At 33.7% G+C, this 14,453-nt stretch overlaps 3 protein-coding genes across 3 annotated transcripts; 1 reads left to right on the forward strand and 2 right to left on the reverse strand.

Moving 5' to 3' along the window:
• Window positions 1–104: 104 nt before the first annotated feature.
• Window positions 105–1,796, forward strand: LOC123012865 (amino acid transporter AVT1D). The gene is made up of 6 exons (XM_044411050.1): window positions 105–255; window positions 301–534; window positions 580–712; window positions 761–1,017; window positions 1,062–1,268; window positions 1,319–1,796. Exons 1-6 carry the CDS (start codon window positions 105–107, stop codon window positions 1,771–1,773), a joined length of 1,437 nt encoding a protein of 478 aa, XP_044266985.1. The 3' UTR covers window positions 1,774–1,796.
• LOC123012863 (transforming growth factor-beta-induced protein ig-h3) lies at window positions 1,789–8,157 on the reverse strand. Its single transcript, XM_044411048.1, has 6 exons — window positions 7,999–8,157; window positions 4,993–5,382; window positions 3,972–4,151; window positions 3,659–3,923; window positions 3,471–3,592; window positions 1,789–3,419 (listed from the first exon to the last, which is right to left on the reverse strand). The coding sequence occupies exons 1-6, from the start codon at window positions 8,058–8,060 to the stop codon at window positions 1,955–1,957; spliced, it is 2,484 nt and encodes an 827-aa protein (XP_044266983.1). The 5' UTR covers window positions 8,061–8,157; the 3' UTR covers window positions 1,789–1,954.
• Window positions 8,158–11,306: 3,149 nt separating this feature from the next.
• On the reverse strand, window positions 11,307–13,935 carry LOC123012758 (acidic repeat-containing protein-like). The gene is made up of 7 exons (XM_044410871.1): window positions 13,759–13,935; window positions 12,846–13,709; window positions 12,640–12,790; window positions 12,267–12,583; window positions 11,853–12,219; window positions 11,697–11,804; window positions 11,307–11,643 (listed from the first exon to the last, which is right to left on the reverse strand). The coding sequence occupies exons 1-7, from the start codon at window positions 13,829–13,831 to the stop codon at window positions 11,391–11,393; spliced, it is 2,133 nt and encodes a 710-aa protein (XP_044266806.1). The 5' UTR covers window positions 13,832–13,935; the 3' UTR covers window positions 11,307–11,390.
• Window positions 13,936–14,453: the final 518 nt, after the last annotated feature.

Raw genomic sequence — 14,453 nt, forward strand, 5'->3', positions numbered from 1 at the left:
CAATAAATTTGCATTAGAAATGTGATACTGTTTTTACTAGAGCTGTAACTGAAACCTTTTCACTAAAACTCGTCAGGGCGTAAACAGTCACTTTCAGTGCCAGCATGGAACTGTCCGAACGCAATTTATTATTAGACCACACATCAACTAAAAATTCCAACAATAAACTATCTGTGATTTTTGCAATTGTATGCATTGTGGATGTTTTTGGAGTTTTTCCAGTAATAACATTACCAAAAGCAATAATCGATTCTGGTATGTATTTCTTTGTCTTTCGAGTCAAATCGAATAATTTTTAAGGCTTTTACGGCGGAATTATAATATGCATAGTGTGTTCCATCCAAATATACACAGCGATTTTACTAGGGAAAAGCTGGATAATTGCAGAAAAAATAGACATGTCAGTTAAAACCAAAAACAGGTACCCCTACTCAGCTTTAGCGGAAATCACATACGGCACCACTTTCTCAAATTTCGTTTCGTTTCTTGTAAATGTTACCATTTTTGGGGGCGGAATACCCAATTTAATCGTTGGTAAGTTTTCCCAAAGTCTATTTCAAATGGAAAAGCCTTTTGTAGCCTCTCAAAATATCGAACTTTTGGGCTTGAGACTAAGTAGTGGCACATTTGATGTTTCATTTTGTTATTGGATTATTATAATTGGAATGATTTTGTGTCCAGTTTTGTGGTTGGGGAGCCCTAAGGATATGAAGTATAACTTGTTAATGTTAAAATAAAAAAACAAATTGTTGATTTTTAGATTACTTTGCACCATTTCTGTTGCTAACGTGGTTATAGTTTTCCTTCTAGTAACCGGATGCTTACTTTTTAGTACTCGAGCCTCAAGTAATAGCAGTGACAATACTTTTCAACCAGAGCAGTCTTTCTGGGAGTTAATTTTTATCTGTTATGGGATTATATCATTCCAATTTGATATCCATCCAAGTATTTTAACAATTCAAGTCGATATGAAGGAAAAATCGAAGCTCAATAGTGCCGTACTTGGTGGTTTTACAAGTAAATGACTTAAACATTGTACTCTGAGTCAACTCTTGGTTTAGTTTCTTTAGGGATGTTTTTTGTTGTTACTGCAATCGCCGCAAGCAAGTATGGCTTATCAGTTAAACCAAGTCTCTTGGAGACATTGCCAACAACAATCCCTTTACATTTCGCTGCCCTTTTTGTCGCACTTCAACTCTGTTTATCTTCAGCGGTTAGTAACAGTGCCCTTTATCAATATATGGAGGATTGTATGAGTATACCACGAGGCAAAGCCAGTTTTTTATAGCTGTAGCACACTAATAAAACAATCTTGCAGCTTTTAATCACCGTCGCTGCGTTTTGAGAACAACACTAACATTTTTAGCTGTTTTAATAGCCGAATCTGTGCCTCGCTTTGACCTTGTTATGTCACTAATTGGAGGAACTTTAACTGGCCCTTTGATTTTCATATTCCCTCCTTTATTCTATTTGAGAATGTTATCAATGGAAGACAAACACATGAAGCAAGTAGCGATGGAAACTTTCACCAGTATTGTTTACAATACGGAAGAAGAAATCAATACGATTTTGACGAGTAGAGATTTGAGTCAATTTGAAAGTAGAAGTGTTTTAGGTGCAAAACTTGATGTTTATTGTTGTGTAACAATAATAGCTTTTAGTACTATCTGCACTTTAGTTACGACTTATGTGAACATAAAAAATGCGATTGCTTTTGCCAATTTTTCACAACCCTGTATTTTTAATGTTTCTTCAGCGTTGATAAGTTTGTAATAATAATAAAAAGCCTTTTTGTTCTAAAATTTTATTTATAAACGTTACTACAACTCGGATTCCTGTTATAAATTATTATAAATAAGTAGATACACATCGTGCGTTTGTAAAAATGATTGAAAAGTACATTTCTCAGTCCGTACCTAATTAAATATCACTCTGTAATACAATCTAAGCCTATTTAGAAATCAAACAAGAAAAACCCTCCAAAACTGGGCGAAGTCGGCCTCTGGGGGAATAATACTTTATTCACGGTGTGCAGCACACCATTCGTAGCTAAATTATCACAGCTTGTAACAACAGCCCTTCCAATACGTATTTGGTGACTTCCAGTCCTTCCCACTTGATGGTGCTGTCTTGTCATTGTCGGGACCAATGTATTGAAACCCCACGATTGGGGCCCAACGCCCGAACAACATAGAACTTCCGTCAAAATGTGGTTTTTCAACACGGTTGTGGCCTTCTCCTTGTCTTCTTTGAGTGTCTTCAAGTCGGCTTCGTCGATTGCAGCAAGCGTCTCGTCAGTGGGTGCCAGGAAAGTGACAGAGCGATTGTTTTCCTGCAGGATTTTCTCAACTTCCGTTCCTTTGATTATTTTACTCAAAGTGCTATATTTCGAATCGGCGTTAATCAGGTCAAGGATGGTCTGGGTTGGAGGTAGGAGAACCTTGCTGACTTCATGGATCACCGAGCCGCAGGATTTTTCGTCGAAACCGACGATCTTAGCGCAGTTTATGGTCCCCCTGTTTATAACGTTGGTAAACAAAGGCAACGTTGAATATAAATTGAGTCGTAATTCCTTATCATGATCGTTTGTTTTTAAGAGGGCATTATTATTCATGTCGCAGGATTGCAGCTGTCCTGTAAGAGTATGATACAGGATCAAATCCCTCAATTTCTCCTTATCTCCCTTAATCTCCTCTAACAATTTGACGACTTTGGGGTCCTCGAAAGCCTCATTTGAGGGAGCAAAAACTGTGGCATTATTCAGATTATCAATATCTTCCACAAAACCGGCTTGTTCGATCAATTCGCTAAATTTGGTCAAATTTTCATTTTTCAAAGCTGCATTGATATGGAGAGCCGAGTCAGGGATTAAAACAGTATCAATTAAATGGATAACACCATTGATGGCCATGATATCAGTTTCGACCATTTTAGCCTTCTCCTCCAGGATAAGCTGATCGTCGGATGTTCTCTCCAAGTTGAGGATCTCCCCTTCGATATTATGAGTCGTGGCATTGCCCATAATAGCCGCAGAACAGACAGTATGAGCCGTCACGTGATGCTTGAGAATACTAACAGCACAAGCATCCCCTCGGAGCAACTTTTGCTTAGCTGCGGGTTCGAGTTTGTTGAAGGCTTCATCAGTGGGGGCGAAAATGGTATAGTGGCCGTTTAGTCGTAAATTCTTGAAGGAATCGGTGCTTTCGAGAACCTTCCGGAAGTTGGACAGTTTCTTATGCTCTTTGATGATATCTTCAATGCTTTGCGTGGCCGGTGTGGCAACTCCATCGATCAGATATGCGATTCCGTTACTAGCGAGATTGTTCGGCTTAGTGATTTTAGCGCAATTGACCGTGACCATCTTCTCGTGATTCTGAGTCGGATACGTGTTGATCCTGATCGAGCTGTTTTTATTTTCGCTGAAACCGCAACGGTGGAGAAAAATGTGATGATGGTAGAGGAGCACTTACCTGTAAATTATGTCTTCATTGGAATAATCCGTTAGGTCGACGAAGCCGGCAACGGCGTGACTGAGGACGAGATCGTTGTTCGAGAGAGCGTTCTTTGCGTCACCTCGCAAATCCACGTTGTTCTGCAATTGGAAAATTATAGCCAGTTATTGATTTGCAACCAGTTAAAAAATCGCTATAAAGCTTACCAATTCTAACATTTTCTCGTTGAAGTCGTTGAGGGCCGCATCAGTGGGTACAAAGACCGTGTAGTTGTTATTTTTAAAGGTCTCCTCCAAGCCGGTGCTTTGGATCAAGTTGCGGAAGACTTTGGCGTCCAAATCGCTGATGGTGTCTAAGAGAGGTTTCAATTCGAGTTGTTTCTCGCATCCGGAGCCCCCTTTTGTACGCACAAATCCATAACAACACTTGTAACGGACCGTGAAGGTTTTCACGACGCCGTGATTGTTAATTCTGCAAAGACACTTAAAATGTGTGCTTAATTACTTTAATTTTACTTACTTTGTGACACATTCGTATTTGTTAGCCGACTGGCGGCAACTGGACAAGCTAATGGCGGTAGAGAAAAAGTTGGGGACTTTTTCGTTCTCAGCTTCAGTTTCGTTCTTCTTCGATTCGAGTGGGTCTTCCTCGTCTTCGTCATCATCGGCTGATTCTTCACGTTCGATACACACATTAGGGCTGAAATTCGAAACAGACCGTAAATAATCAATTTGTGTCACTATTAAACCGTGAAATCATTAATTATGGTCATTTTCCTGTTTGACTTAGTGACAGGAAAGATCGAAGTCAGCGACAAGAAAGTCAGTTTGAGGTCACCTCTTCACTTCGAATCTTTGGTTTTTGCTCTTGATGAACTTTCTAGAGTGTTCTAACTGTAATGTGATAAACGCAAACAATAACTTAGCGGATGACTCAGTTAAAATTAACTCGATCAAAATAAATTGGCTTCTAGAAGAGGAGCTATTATACAATCAATCCCAGCAAAGGACGTTGTAATAGTGCGATTTAATTTCCTGCCTGTAATTAGCCTTTAGCAAAATTCAATGCAAAGGAACAGTAAAAAATTTGCATGAATTTTAAACATGACTTAATTCATTCCCCTTTGCAAAAACAGGATTCAAGGAAAAACATCTCGAAATGAACCAAATCTGTACCTATTAATCCATGAAAACGGCGTCCTTGTTGTGGTAAAAGCTACGTTTAAAAATAATAATTCCAATCAAGGATAAGTAGAATTAATTTCCAAACCATTCACAACATTTTGATGCACCGTTTGCTACATTTTACACCTCACACGCTAATTTTTTCTACAATTAGACAATCACCAGGTTCACCGACCTCTCCTCATTAACTTAGTCTACATATTAAACCGATCGCAACCTACTTTTTGTTTATTATATTTTGATGAGCAAGCAAATAGCTCAAAATTTCTGTTTTGTAGAAAGTTAGAAACTCAATTGCACACTCGAAATAGAAATGTCATAATCAAAACTTTCCAAAAATTGACCCACAAACTTACCCTTTCCACCACGGCTTTAGCTCCGAAACTGAACCGAAGAATCCCCCGAGTCCGAAGAGTCCACCCCCGACGGGTGAGTGTGCTCCGCCCCCGAAGGAGGAAAAGCCGAAATCGGCTTCAGGGAAAGTCGGGAGTTGGGGACTCCCGACGGCGTCAATGTCCACGACGCCTCCGGGGATCACCGAGGGGTTGTAGGAGGAGGGTTTTTGGGTTTTGGGCTTGAGGACGGGCTTCTCCTCGGTGCCGGAAGTGGCAGGGTCCTGATAATTGGGGCTCAGAGGCTCACGATCTCGCTCGGTGATTTCCTCAACATCTCTTTCACGAGGAAACAAATTGTGTCGACTGTGCCAGTTCCATGACTCGGAGAAAGGGTCAACAAAATGAAATTCGCTGCAAAAGATAAAGTGTGATTTGAGACGGTTTTAGCCTTGATAATGGTGACAAATGTTTTGGCTGCGTGAATCACGAAATGAATTATTTAAAAAGGAGATTTCTATCTTATTCTCTTGTGTTTATGATCACTGGCGTTAAATTAAATATGACAGAAACAAAATTGTTAACACTGTAAACCAATGGTGTTTATGACACTATTTACTCAAATACCGTTGCTCACACATAATATTTTACATGCCACCTTACCGTAAGTACGGTAATTACGGAAATTTACTGTTGTAGAAGGAAGTTAGCTAGAATTAACAGAAAATAATGATTTTTAGCTACGATTTAACAACGTTATATGAGAATGTATTTAGGAATATATCTCTCCAAAGTAACAAAATCTTCGGTCTTCACAAACAAGAAGCTCACCTTGAAGCATCGCACCCACATTTTTTAAAAAACTGTGGACAATATTTATTGTGGAAAGTTTGCTAAGCCGTTAAGCTGGTATGCAGTTAATAGCAAAATAAAGAAAGGATTTTAAAAAAGCAATAAAACCATGTTTTTCTTCAAAAATTTTGCTTGGACATCTCTGCTTCTTGGTTATGTAAGAATTACCATAAAAGACCCACCTTTAACTTTATTAAAATTAAGGAAGTGTCGCTCTTTAATTCAAAGACTATAAACAATCATTTAATCGTACCTACATTATAAAATAAATTCAAGATGCGAACTAGCTATTATTTAACTTTCTACATTGTTTACTTTTACATTATGCATTAGGTCTGGTGAATTAAAATTCTTAAAGTTTTTAAAACAAGATCTGATAGAAGACTTTTTTGTTTTTAAATATTTATTCAGTTATTAAAATCTGTGCTTGCACTATCACTGAAACAGGTAAAAAACAATAATTTGCAAAAATTGTCAAATATAAAAGTACTTTTTTTAATTAAAAAATACACCTTGCAGCACGCAATCTTGAGGACTTTTTCAAATTATTTCTCAAGTCTAATCACACATAATCCAATTAGAAGTTTATTATGCAACCAAAAAAGGAAATTATGATGTATGTGCATTCTCGTTCAATAAAAATTCACAAAAATGTACAAAACTCACCAAAAACTCTTGTAATGGAAACATTCTATTTACTTGTAAAATAATAATTATATTCTTTCCAATTTATATCTAAAAAGGTAAATTATTCTCTCAACAGCAGTTTCCAATAAACTACATATTTAACAAAATGTAAAGTAACAGTTTAAAAAATCTCTTTTCTTCAAGAAAGTCTTTAAACTGTTTAGTCTCTTAACCTTTGATTTGTATTTAGACATGGTGGTCATCTTATTTCTTACTACATTTTTGCAACAACAGAATAATTTCTTAACAATTTTCTTTATTTGAATCGCAAAATACTTTAAAACTAACACTCGATCGGCGGAACCAATTAAATTTTCGCAAGTTTACTACAAAAATACGTAATCCACCGGATGTAGTAAACTTGTAAATTCCCAAAGCTAGTTTCTTGAACAATACACACAAATTGATTGGTATCTCTTCGACAATTCTTGTGTTGTTTGTATTTTCATTGAGACTTCGTCCAAATATAGCTACTCCAGCTTCTTGAATAAGAAAACAAAAAAATTGCTTCAGGCTAATGATATTGATGATGTGCTAAAGTCCAGGCTAATAACACCCAATTATTGTATGTTTTTTTTTATTCTACAGAGTAAACGACCCAAGTTGCGGTTACCAACAATTTTCATAATTCTTATGAACACATTTTTTTTTACTATATTTCAAAATTTCGTCTTCAGACATGCTATTTATTCACCTTAAAACACCATTCATAATGTCATTGAAGCAAATTTGATTATTTTCAAATTATTTCGAAATAATTTTATAAAAAAAAAATTAGACCTTCAAATCATATTAATTATACAAATTAGTGATAGTTTAAATTAAAACTTACTCCCATATTATTTTAAGATATCAATCAGTGCATTAATTAATTCAAATTAAAAAATATATGACTCACAAAAGTGTCTCACGTTGATTTCGGCGACTATAATATTAGCGAACTTTTACAATTCCCATACCATAAACAGGTCATCTTCAAGAAATCTTACATAACATCAATAAAAATAAGAAAACAAAACCTTTCAAAATGCTTTCAAATCCGTGTCATACCTATTTACCTTTATCTTCTTATGCACATCCGGTATTATTTGTTTACGGATGGTTATCTCATATCTATAGTGACCATTACACGATTTTAACATTAAAATTGTGATTCACGACTTACTTACTTACTTGAAAAAACAAAGATGAAAAACAGTGAAAATTTGCAAGTGGTTTCAAGGTTATCGACAAAAATTAAGCTCCCGTCGCCAATTAAAGCTTTTGGAAAGGCGATTTGACACAAAAAAGACAATTCCGTGTTGCTAAATTGAGGCAATTTGAAACAAGGACTAATTAATAATTTTATTATTATTATAGAGAAAAAAATCTTTCAAAAACTGGTAAATTTTCCATAAGAACTGCCAAAAAACATGCATTACGTAAAGTTCAACTTTTTTAAAACATTATTTGTATTGCACTTCTGTGCCCTATTTGTTGACAAAAACTTACTTGAATCGTTGGCAACAAACGTAGGAGATGAAGATGCTCAAGACAAATGCTTTCTTCAGCATCGTGACAAGTCGCTTTGAAATCACTCTTGCAACACTCTTTTTTTGCTAAATCCACTTCGCGTTATTTTACAATTGACTGGAGTGTTTCTTCGGCATGGTGCTGTATATAAACGTTGTCGTAGGTGCTGGTGGGGAGTGGGTGCTCATCATCAGGGCCAATGATAACGACCGTTAGGTCAACTTTGTTTTATATTATTTATCTTCATCTGTACCAGTTGAAGAGCATCACTGGATGGTGAGATGGGACCATGGATAGTGGAACGATGAAAGTCGACCATCTTCCTATTCATACACATTCTAAGAATAGAGAAAAGTCCAGCTCCACTTCGGCGGAGATAAAATAAATTTACATTCTGGAATTTTCCCTGATGGATGGTCAACTAGTGGTTCTTCGGAACCGCTACTCATATCAACATCAACTGTTGCAGTCGTTAGAAATTTTTTATGTTATCATTATCAGAAATAATGAGCTTAAGTACCCACGTATAAGGCAAGGTGTAATTATGAAGAAAAAGAAGAATTATATTTTTTCGTTTTGTTTGAATTATAATTTTGTGTGGAAATGCTAATAAATATAATTGCCGCGCATAAACACTTCCATTCGTTACACTTCTTCCTCTTTAGAAACCCTATATAAGTTAATTTGCACGATTAGATAATGGGTAAATTTAGTCCAGAAAAATCTATTCTAGAATCTTGTTTATTTCTGTATTCAATGATTTGTTATCACAACTTTCTAGAACCGTATAGAAAGTTATTAATCACAGCAATAAACATGTGGCACCAAATAAAAAGTATTTATTTATCTATACCATTGTTGATTTTTTATGGAAAAATACAGCGTTTTTAAATTGCTGCAATGATGAGATTTTTCCGAGATTTCTGGGACACTAATAAGGAAGAGTTTACAAATGGTTAAATATCATATCCGACAATCAAAAGGTCAGAGATTGTAATTATTTTTTTTTAATTTAATGATTCATATTTAAGGTAAAAATAATGTGTATTGATTATGGTGATAGTAGGTAATGCTTAAGAAAACGTTCCACTTGCATAAATAATATCTAACAAACCCACTTGTAAAAATACAAGAAAATAAATTTTCTCCTTATGCAAAGATTTCGAACTCTGGCATGTTCTGACGGACTTTAATACTGAAATAGCCTCGAAATGACTTTAGTACGTCAACAAAACAGTGCGCATTTTATTTCAATCCAGTTCTAAATATCGTGTTTTTTTGTATAAGCAAGTGCAGGAAATTACAACAGTTAATTGTTAATTTGTTTATCACCTCGAGTGCTTCAGGCCAAATTTAGGTATAGGTTTATGCTAAAAATTAAGAGACCCTATTAAATTTGGCATTAAATAGGATATACCTTTTTAATTGCAAGACAATTAAAAATGCTGTAGCGCCCATTTTTTTCTATTAATAAATGCTTAATTCCAGACTTTCGAGACGTTTCGATGCCCCGGGCGATGTTTTGATTATTGCTATCTAAATAATGCAGAATGATAACAATAAAAGTTAACTGTTGTTATTATTTCTAATTAAATAAGAATTAGTATCTGTAGGTACGTGATAAATCGGTAACCGGGTGAACAGAACATATTTTCTGGATCATAGTCTAATTTATCGATGGATTAATAATTTACAATTAAAATGACACGTACGATAATTACTAATAATTATTATGCTAGTGTTGTTCTCTGGAAATTGTCTCTTTAGTCGTTTTAATAACAAAAAATGAAATTAATAGGAGAACTGGAAGAAATTTACGATGTTATCGTTTTAAATGAATAAGAAAAAAGGTCACGAATCATGTAATATTTTGAATTATAAAAAATAAAAATTTGCCATTTGTATTTTTTTTTAATAAGATGGACAATATTACATAATTTTTATTTACATAATTATCTAACAGTCAAGATAAAATGAATTTTTAAAATCCGAAAACTCGTTCCAGTCATCATTTCATAAAATATCCCTAATTGAAAAAAAAAACCGGAGAACATTATAAGAGATCAGTATTCTTGACATTGTACTGTAAACACTAACAAGTACTTTCATTCAATCATTTTCAATCTGGGAAGCAATTGGGGTGTGGTGTGGTTTTTTTCTGTAAAAATATGTACATATTTTTATGAAGCTTCAGCTTCAAAGAATTGTTTGTGATTTATTTGATTTTTCATTGTTCTAACTTTGCTTTGTTAAAGATGATCTAGATGAGTCAGTTAATTTCATGGAAACGACTCATTGAAATAAACTGTAAATTGCAATCTAGTCAAAGTGCAAATACAAACATTTTTTACGACTAATACATCTTTGTAGCTTATATAATCTGCAGGTTATTAGCCTTTGTTGTAGATGGAAACACTTTACTGATACAAAAAAAAATAGGTCAACATGATTTTTTATTAAAAATGTATATACACATTTAAGAAATCATTACACGTTTCTTAAGTGATATAAAGTTTATCATGTGTAACAATAATAAACGCATGATTCTAACACTATAAAATTTTCATATCTGTAAAAATAAATGAATAACAACTTATAATAAACGTAAAATCACCTTGCACTTAACGATTTAATTTTGAATTAATTCATTTCATTATGAGGCTTCAAAATAAGATATATTGAAAATTTTAACTGTTTCAAATTAAAATTTATGAAAAGGAAAGTGTAAACATTTTTAGGATGAATCATAATAAATTCATATGGAGTTTACTCAACTGCAAATTGTTGTTGAATCCCTATTTATTTTGTTTGTATAGACAAAAGCAGAATGATTTTATCTAACTTTAGTTTTTTTTTAATAAATTGATTTACGACTTAAAAAAACAGAATATTATAATGATATTATCAAAGAACATATCATAAATATTAATATTTCAGAAATGAATCATCATTGTTTCACTGTCCTTGGCCTTGGATAATCACGAAGAACGTATGTATAATGTACTAGTGGATCAAGAAAACCAGATGTCTAGTGTGAAATAATTTTAATTGCCAATTGAGCGGTATGTGAAAAAATTGATAAAAAAATTTAAAATGCATACCTACCCAAAAATTGGAATAATATGAAATATTCAGTTGCATTTTGCTTATTCAAAGGCTAGTAAAACATGAAACAGTTATATTTCTCTAATTTGTTATTTAGATGTATTTTTTGATGAGAGCGTGTATAGGTCACTAGAATTTCAAGTTGCAAATGTCGACGATAGTCCACTCAAAAAAAGACAAACCACAAATAAAAATAAATATATTGTAAAAACTAAATAAAAGAGAAGCAATGCCTTACATATCAGTCTCTTAATGTCAAATTAAGATTAATTAACTTTCAAATCGGCAAACTTTTGTCCTAAAATTTTCATTACATCGCCATGTTTCAAGTCAGGAGTTTTTACATTTGCATAATTTTCTTTAACAAACAATGCAAATCCTGACGGCTTCTTAGGTGTGGCAGGGACCGATTTAGTCTCACCTTTTTTACTAATTTTATTAATTAAGACCTCAAATGTTCCGTAGCAGTAACCACAACGTTTCTTTTCTGTATTTAACGATTTTGTATGTCGCCCAATACTGAAAAAACAGAATGATTAAAAAAACTAACTTTAGCAACGCCAAACACAAACCTGTAACCACAACCGGTGCATTTATAAGTATATTTAGTATTAATAACGTATTCGTGGCATCTTTTAATGGGAGGAAGTTCAGGAAAAGTCTTCATTGCACGACAAGCCCTACCAAAACAGCAATCAAAAATGCAACAAGACTAACTAAATAAATACCATGATTTCCAAAACGGACCATGCCCATCAGTTACTTGATTGACAATCCAAGTAGCTGCATGGCACATTTCGTGTATTAAAGTGTCTCTTAATCTATCAGCAGTGTCTAGAACTTTACTAGATAAAACTATAGTGGCGTGTCTTTCAATAGCACCCGTTCTTCTTGTGATTTTTCTGCAACGACAACACCCAGCTGTGCCCCTCATCCGGTCGCTCCACTCAATTTTCGTATCCTCTGGAAGGGATTTGTCAAAGACTTTTTCATTATACAAATGAAACAGTTTTTCAGTTAGTTTGTCTCTCTGTTGTTTAAAATTATTTCTAAAAATTAAAGCCGTCATGTCGCATTTTGTATTCGGAACACTTCCTACAATTCCCCAATTAAAATTTATTCAAATAATGACAATAAATTACCAGACAATGACGCTAAAAAACTATAAGTACCAACGTTTTCATTTTTCTCCTTCAGTAACTGCGTTTTTTTAGTTGGTGCTTTTTTTGGTACATCAGAATCAGATTCAGATGATGATTCGCTACTATCATCTTCAAAGGTTAATTTAACGTGAGGCATTTTATTTTCTTCCTCTGATTCTGTGTCAGAATCACAAATTTTTTTTATAGTTTGCATCCAAGGCGATTCTAAAGCTCTTCTAAATCGTGCTCTTTGTAAATCTTGTAATAAATTTGATTTCTTTCCTTCATCTAGTAGATTTGAAATTTTATTTTCACGTCTAAAAATTTCCACATTTATAATAGTAATCAAAATAAATTACTTTGAAAAAGTAACCTCTCAGTTTTAGGAACTGTTTTAGTAATTTTTGATTTAGGTTTCTTTAGTTTGGGTTCTGATGAAGGCAGAATATCTTCTTTTTTTTCCCTCCAACTGTTACCATATAAACTATCTAACAAGTTCTCATACTCTTGACAACCAGAAAGACCTACAATTTACAAAATTATTTTTGTTTAATTTTTGAACCATTACAGAACTCATACTTTTATCAGCAGGAGATTCAGTACTTAAACTTTCGTTTTGATTAATCCTTTCATTTTGACTTAACTGGGAAGAGTCAACTTTGGTCTTCTTTTTTGTATCACTTTGTAAGTTATTTTTACTGCTACCAATACCACAATTTTTTTTTCTAAGCCTTGAACTAAGGCTTTCATTCAACTGGAGAGAATCATCCAGTGTCATATTTTTAAAATCATTTTGGAAACTTTCGTCAGTTATCAAATTATTTTTATCGGAAGACTTTGTTCCAGATTTACCATCAATACTTTTAAAACTATTTTCCAGACTCTCACTTATCATACTATCATTCACCACCAAATCATTTCTGTCATCACAAGTTTCCTTTTCCTTATCATTAAAGCAGAGAGAACTTTTCTTTTTTCTCTTAAATAATTCATCAAAACGCAAATCACGCTCCAACATTGTTGAACTAGCAGCAACACTTGTTTCCGGTTTCTTAAAACCGGGATTATCATCTCCCATCACTGAAGACACCTCACTGTAACCAGAGACATTGTGTTTGGCTTTATTAACATCTTCAACCCAAAGTTCAATTTTATCGTATTTTTCTCTTGACAGTCTTTTATAACTTTGTCCTGGCGTTAAATTATCCTCTTTTTTATTGCCGCCTCTTTCGGGCGCAGTTTTATCAGGTGTTTTTTCAACAGTAAAAGAACTTTCACTGTCAGATATTACAATAGGAGATTCATTTGAAACATTGTCTTCTTCAGAGGAGCAACTGCTACTAGAGTCTACTACAATTATTGAATCATGTTTTATTGATCGTCTTAGGTGAGGTGCATTTAGCGATTTTCTAAAGTATTTTCTTAAAGCTAATTTGGTTGGAGCTACAACAACGCTTAACAATTATTTGAATTAAGTTTCTGTAGTACTTACGTTGTCGAATACACATATGCGTTTTATCAACTTTAGGAGACATGGTACTTAGCAGTTCGAAGGATTCGTTCATTGTAAAATACGCAAAATAATAAAAATATTAAATTTACTCACACAAAAATACACGCATACAAACAAAAACTATTTTAAAATGTGACAGGTGACAGATTGTTGACAAAGATGCGCACGCATAAACGCTCCTAGAGCTTTTATCGAATGTTCTTAAAATCGAATTTTTTTTATTACATTGTAAAATAATTTTAGAAACTTTTGAATAATGTTTTTGGTTACACTTATTTGTGTTACTAGAAGTTAATGTAAAAAAGGCTACAAATAATGAGACCAGCTTGTTAAAGATACTGGGGATATAGGCAACAAACTTTACATTACCCAGCGTTTTGGATATCAGTATCTATTTCGTTTATTAACCTTTCGGTTATTAACGTTTTATATAATCATTATTTAGTCCATAGTATTTTTTTAATAATAAATAGATGCATTATACTGGGGTATTATTAAAATGTGAGTTATCTACTGCTGCAACTAGCAATACAGCTATTATGTTATACTGTGAATCCAAGGATCATCAAATTTTTAAAAATTTTACTATTCTTGCTGTGAATCAACACAGCCCATGATACTGACCGTTATTAATTTTGCTCCTATCATATAAAAATGTCCTGAAACAAGGTCTA

The sequence above is a fragment of the Tribolium madens genome, unplaced genomic scaffold, assembly GCF_015345945.1.
Source record: "Tribolium madens isolate multiple individuals breed KSU strain unplaced genomic scaffold, Tmad_KSU_1.1 Scaffold_96;HRSCAF=242;Tcas5.2_LG5, whole genome shotgun sequence".
Classification (NCBI taxonomy): domain Eukaryota; kingdom Metazoa; phylum Arthropoda; class Insecta; order Coleoptera; family Tenebrionidae; genus Tribolium; species Tribolium madens.

Excerpts from the sequence above, each read along its gene's own strand:
- LOC123012865 (XM_044411050.1), top strand. The coding sequence starts at position 105 with ATGGAACTGTCCGAACGCAATTTATTATTAGACCACACATCAACTAAA. Across the intron at positions 713-760 it reads GGGAGCCCTAAGGATATGAA|ATTACTTTGCACCATTTCTG; the intron begins GTATAACTTGTT and ends GTTGATTTTTAG. Across the intron at positions 1,018-1,061 it reads CGTACTTGGTGGTTTTACAA|TTTCTTTAGGGATGTTTTTT; the intron begins GTAAATGACTTA and ends CTCTTGGTTTAG.
- LOC123012758 (XM_044410871.1), bottom strand. The coding sequence starts at position 13,831 with ATGAACGAATCCTTCGAACTGCTAAGTACCATGTCTCCTAAAGTTGAT. Across the intron at positions 12,791-12,845 it reads TGAATCTCCTGCTGATAAAA|GTCTTTCTGGTTGTCAAGAG; the intron begins GTATGAGTTCTG and ends TGTAAATTGTAG. Across the intron at positions 12,584-12,639 it reads ACAGTTCCTAAAACTGAGAG|ACGTGAAAATAAAATTTCAA; the intron begins GTTACTTTTTCA and ends GGAAATTTTTAG.
- LOC123012863 (XM_044411048.1), bottom strand. The coding sequence starts at position 8,060 with ATGCTGAAGAAAGCATTTGTCTTGAGCATCTTCATCTCCTACGTTTGT. Across the intron at positions 3,593-3,658 it reads ACGAGAAAATGTTAGAATTG|AACAACGTGGATTTGCGAGG; the intron begins GTAAGCTTTATA and ends TTCCAATTGCAG. Across the intron at positions 3,420-3,470 it reads AATGAAGACATAATTTACAG|CGAAAATAAAAACAGCTCGA; the intron begins GTAAGTGCTCCT and ends TTGCGGTTTCAG.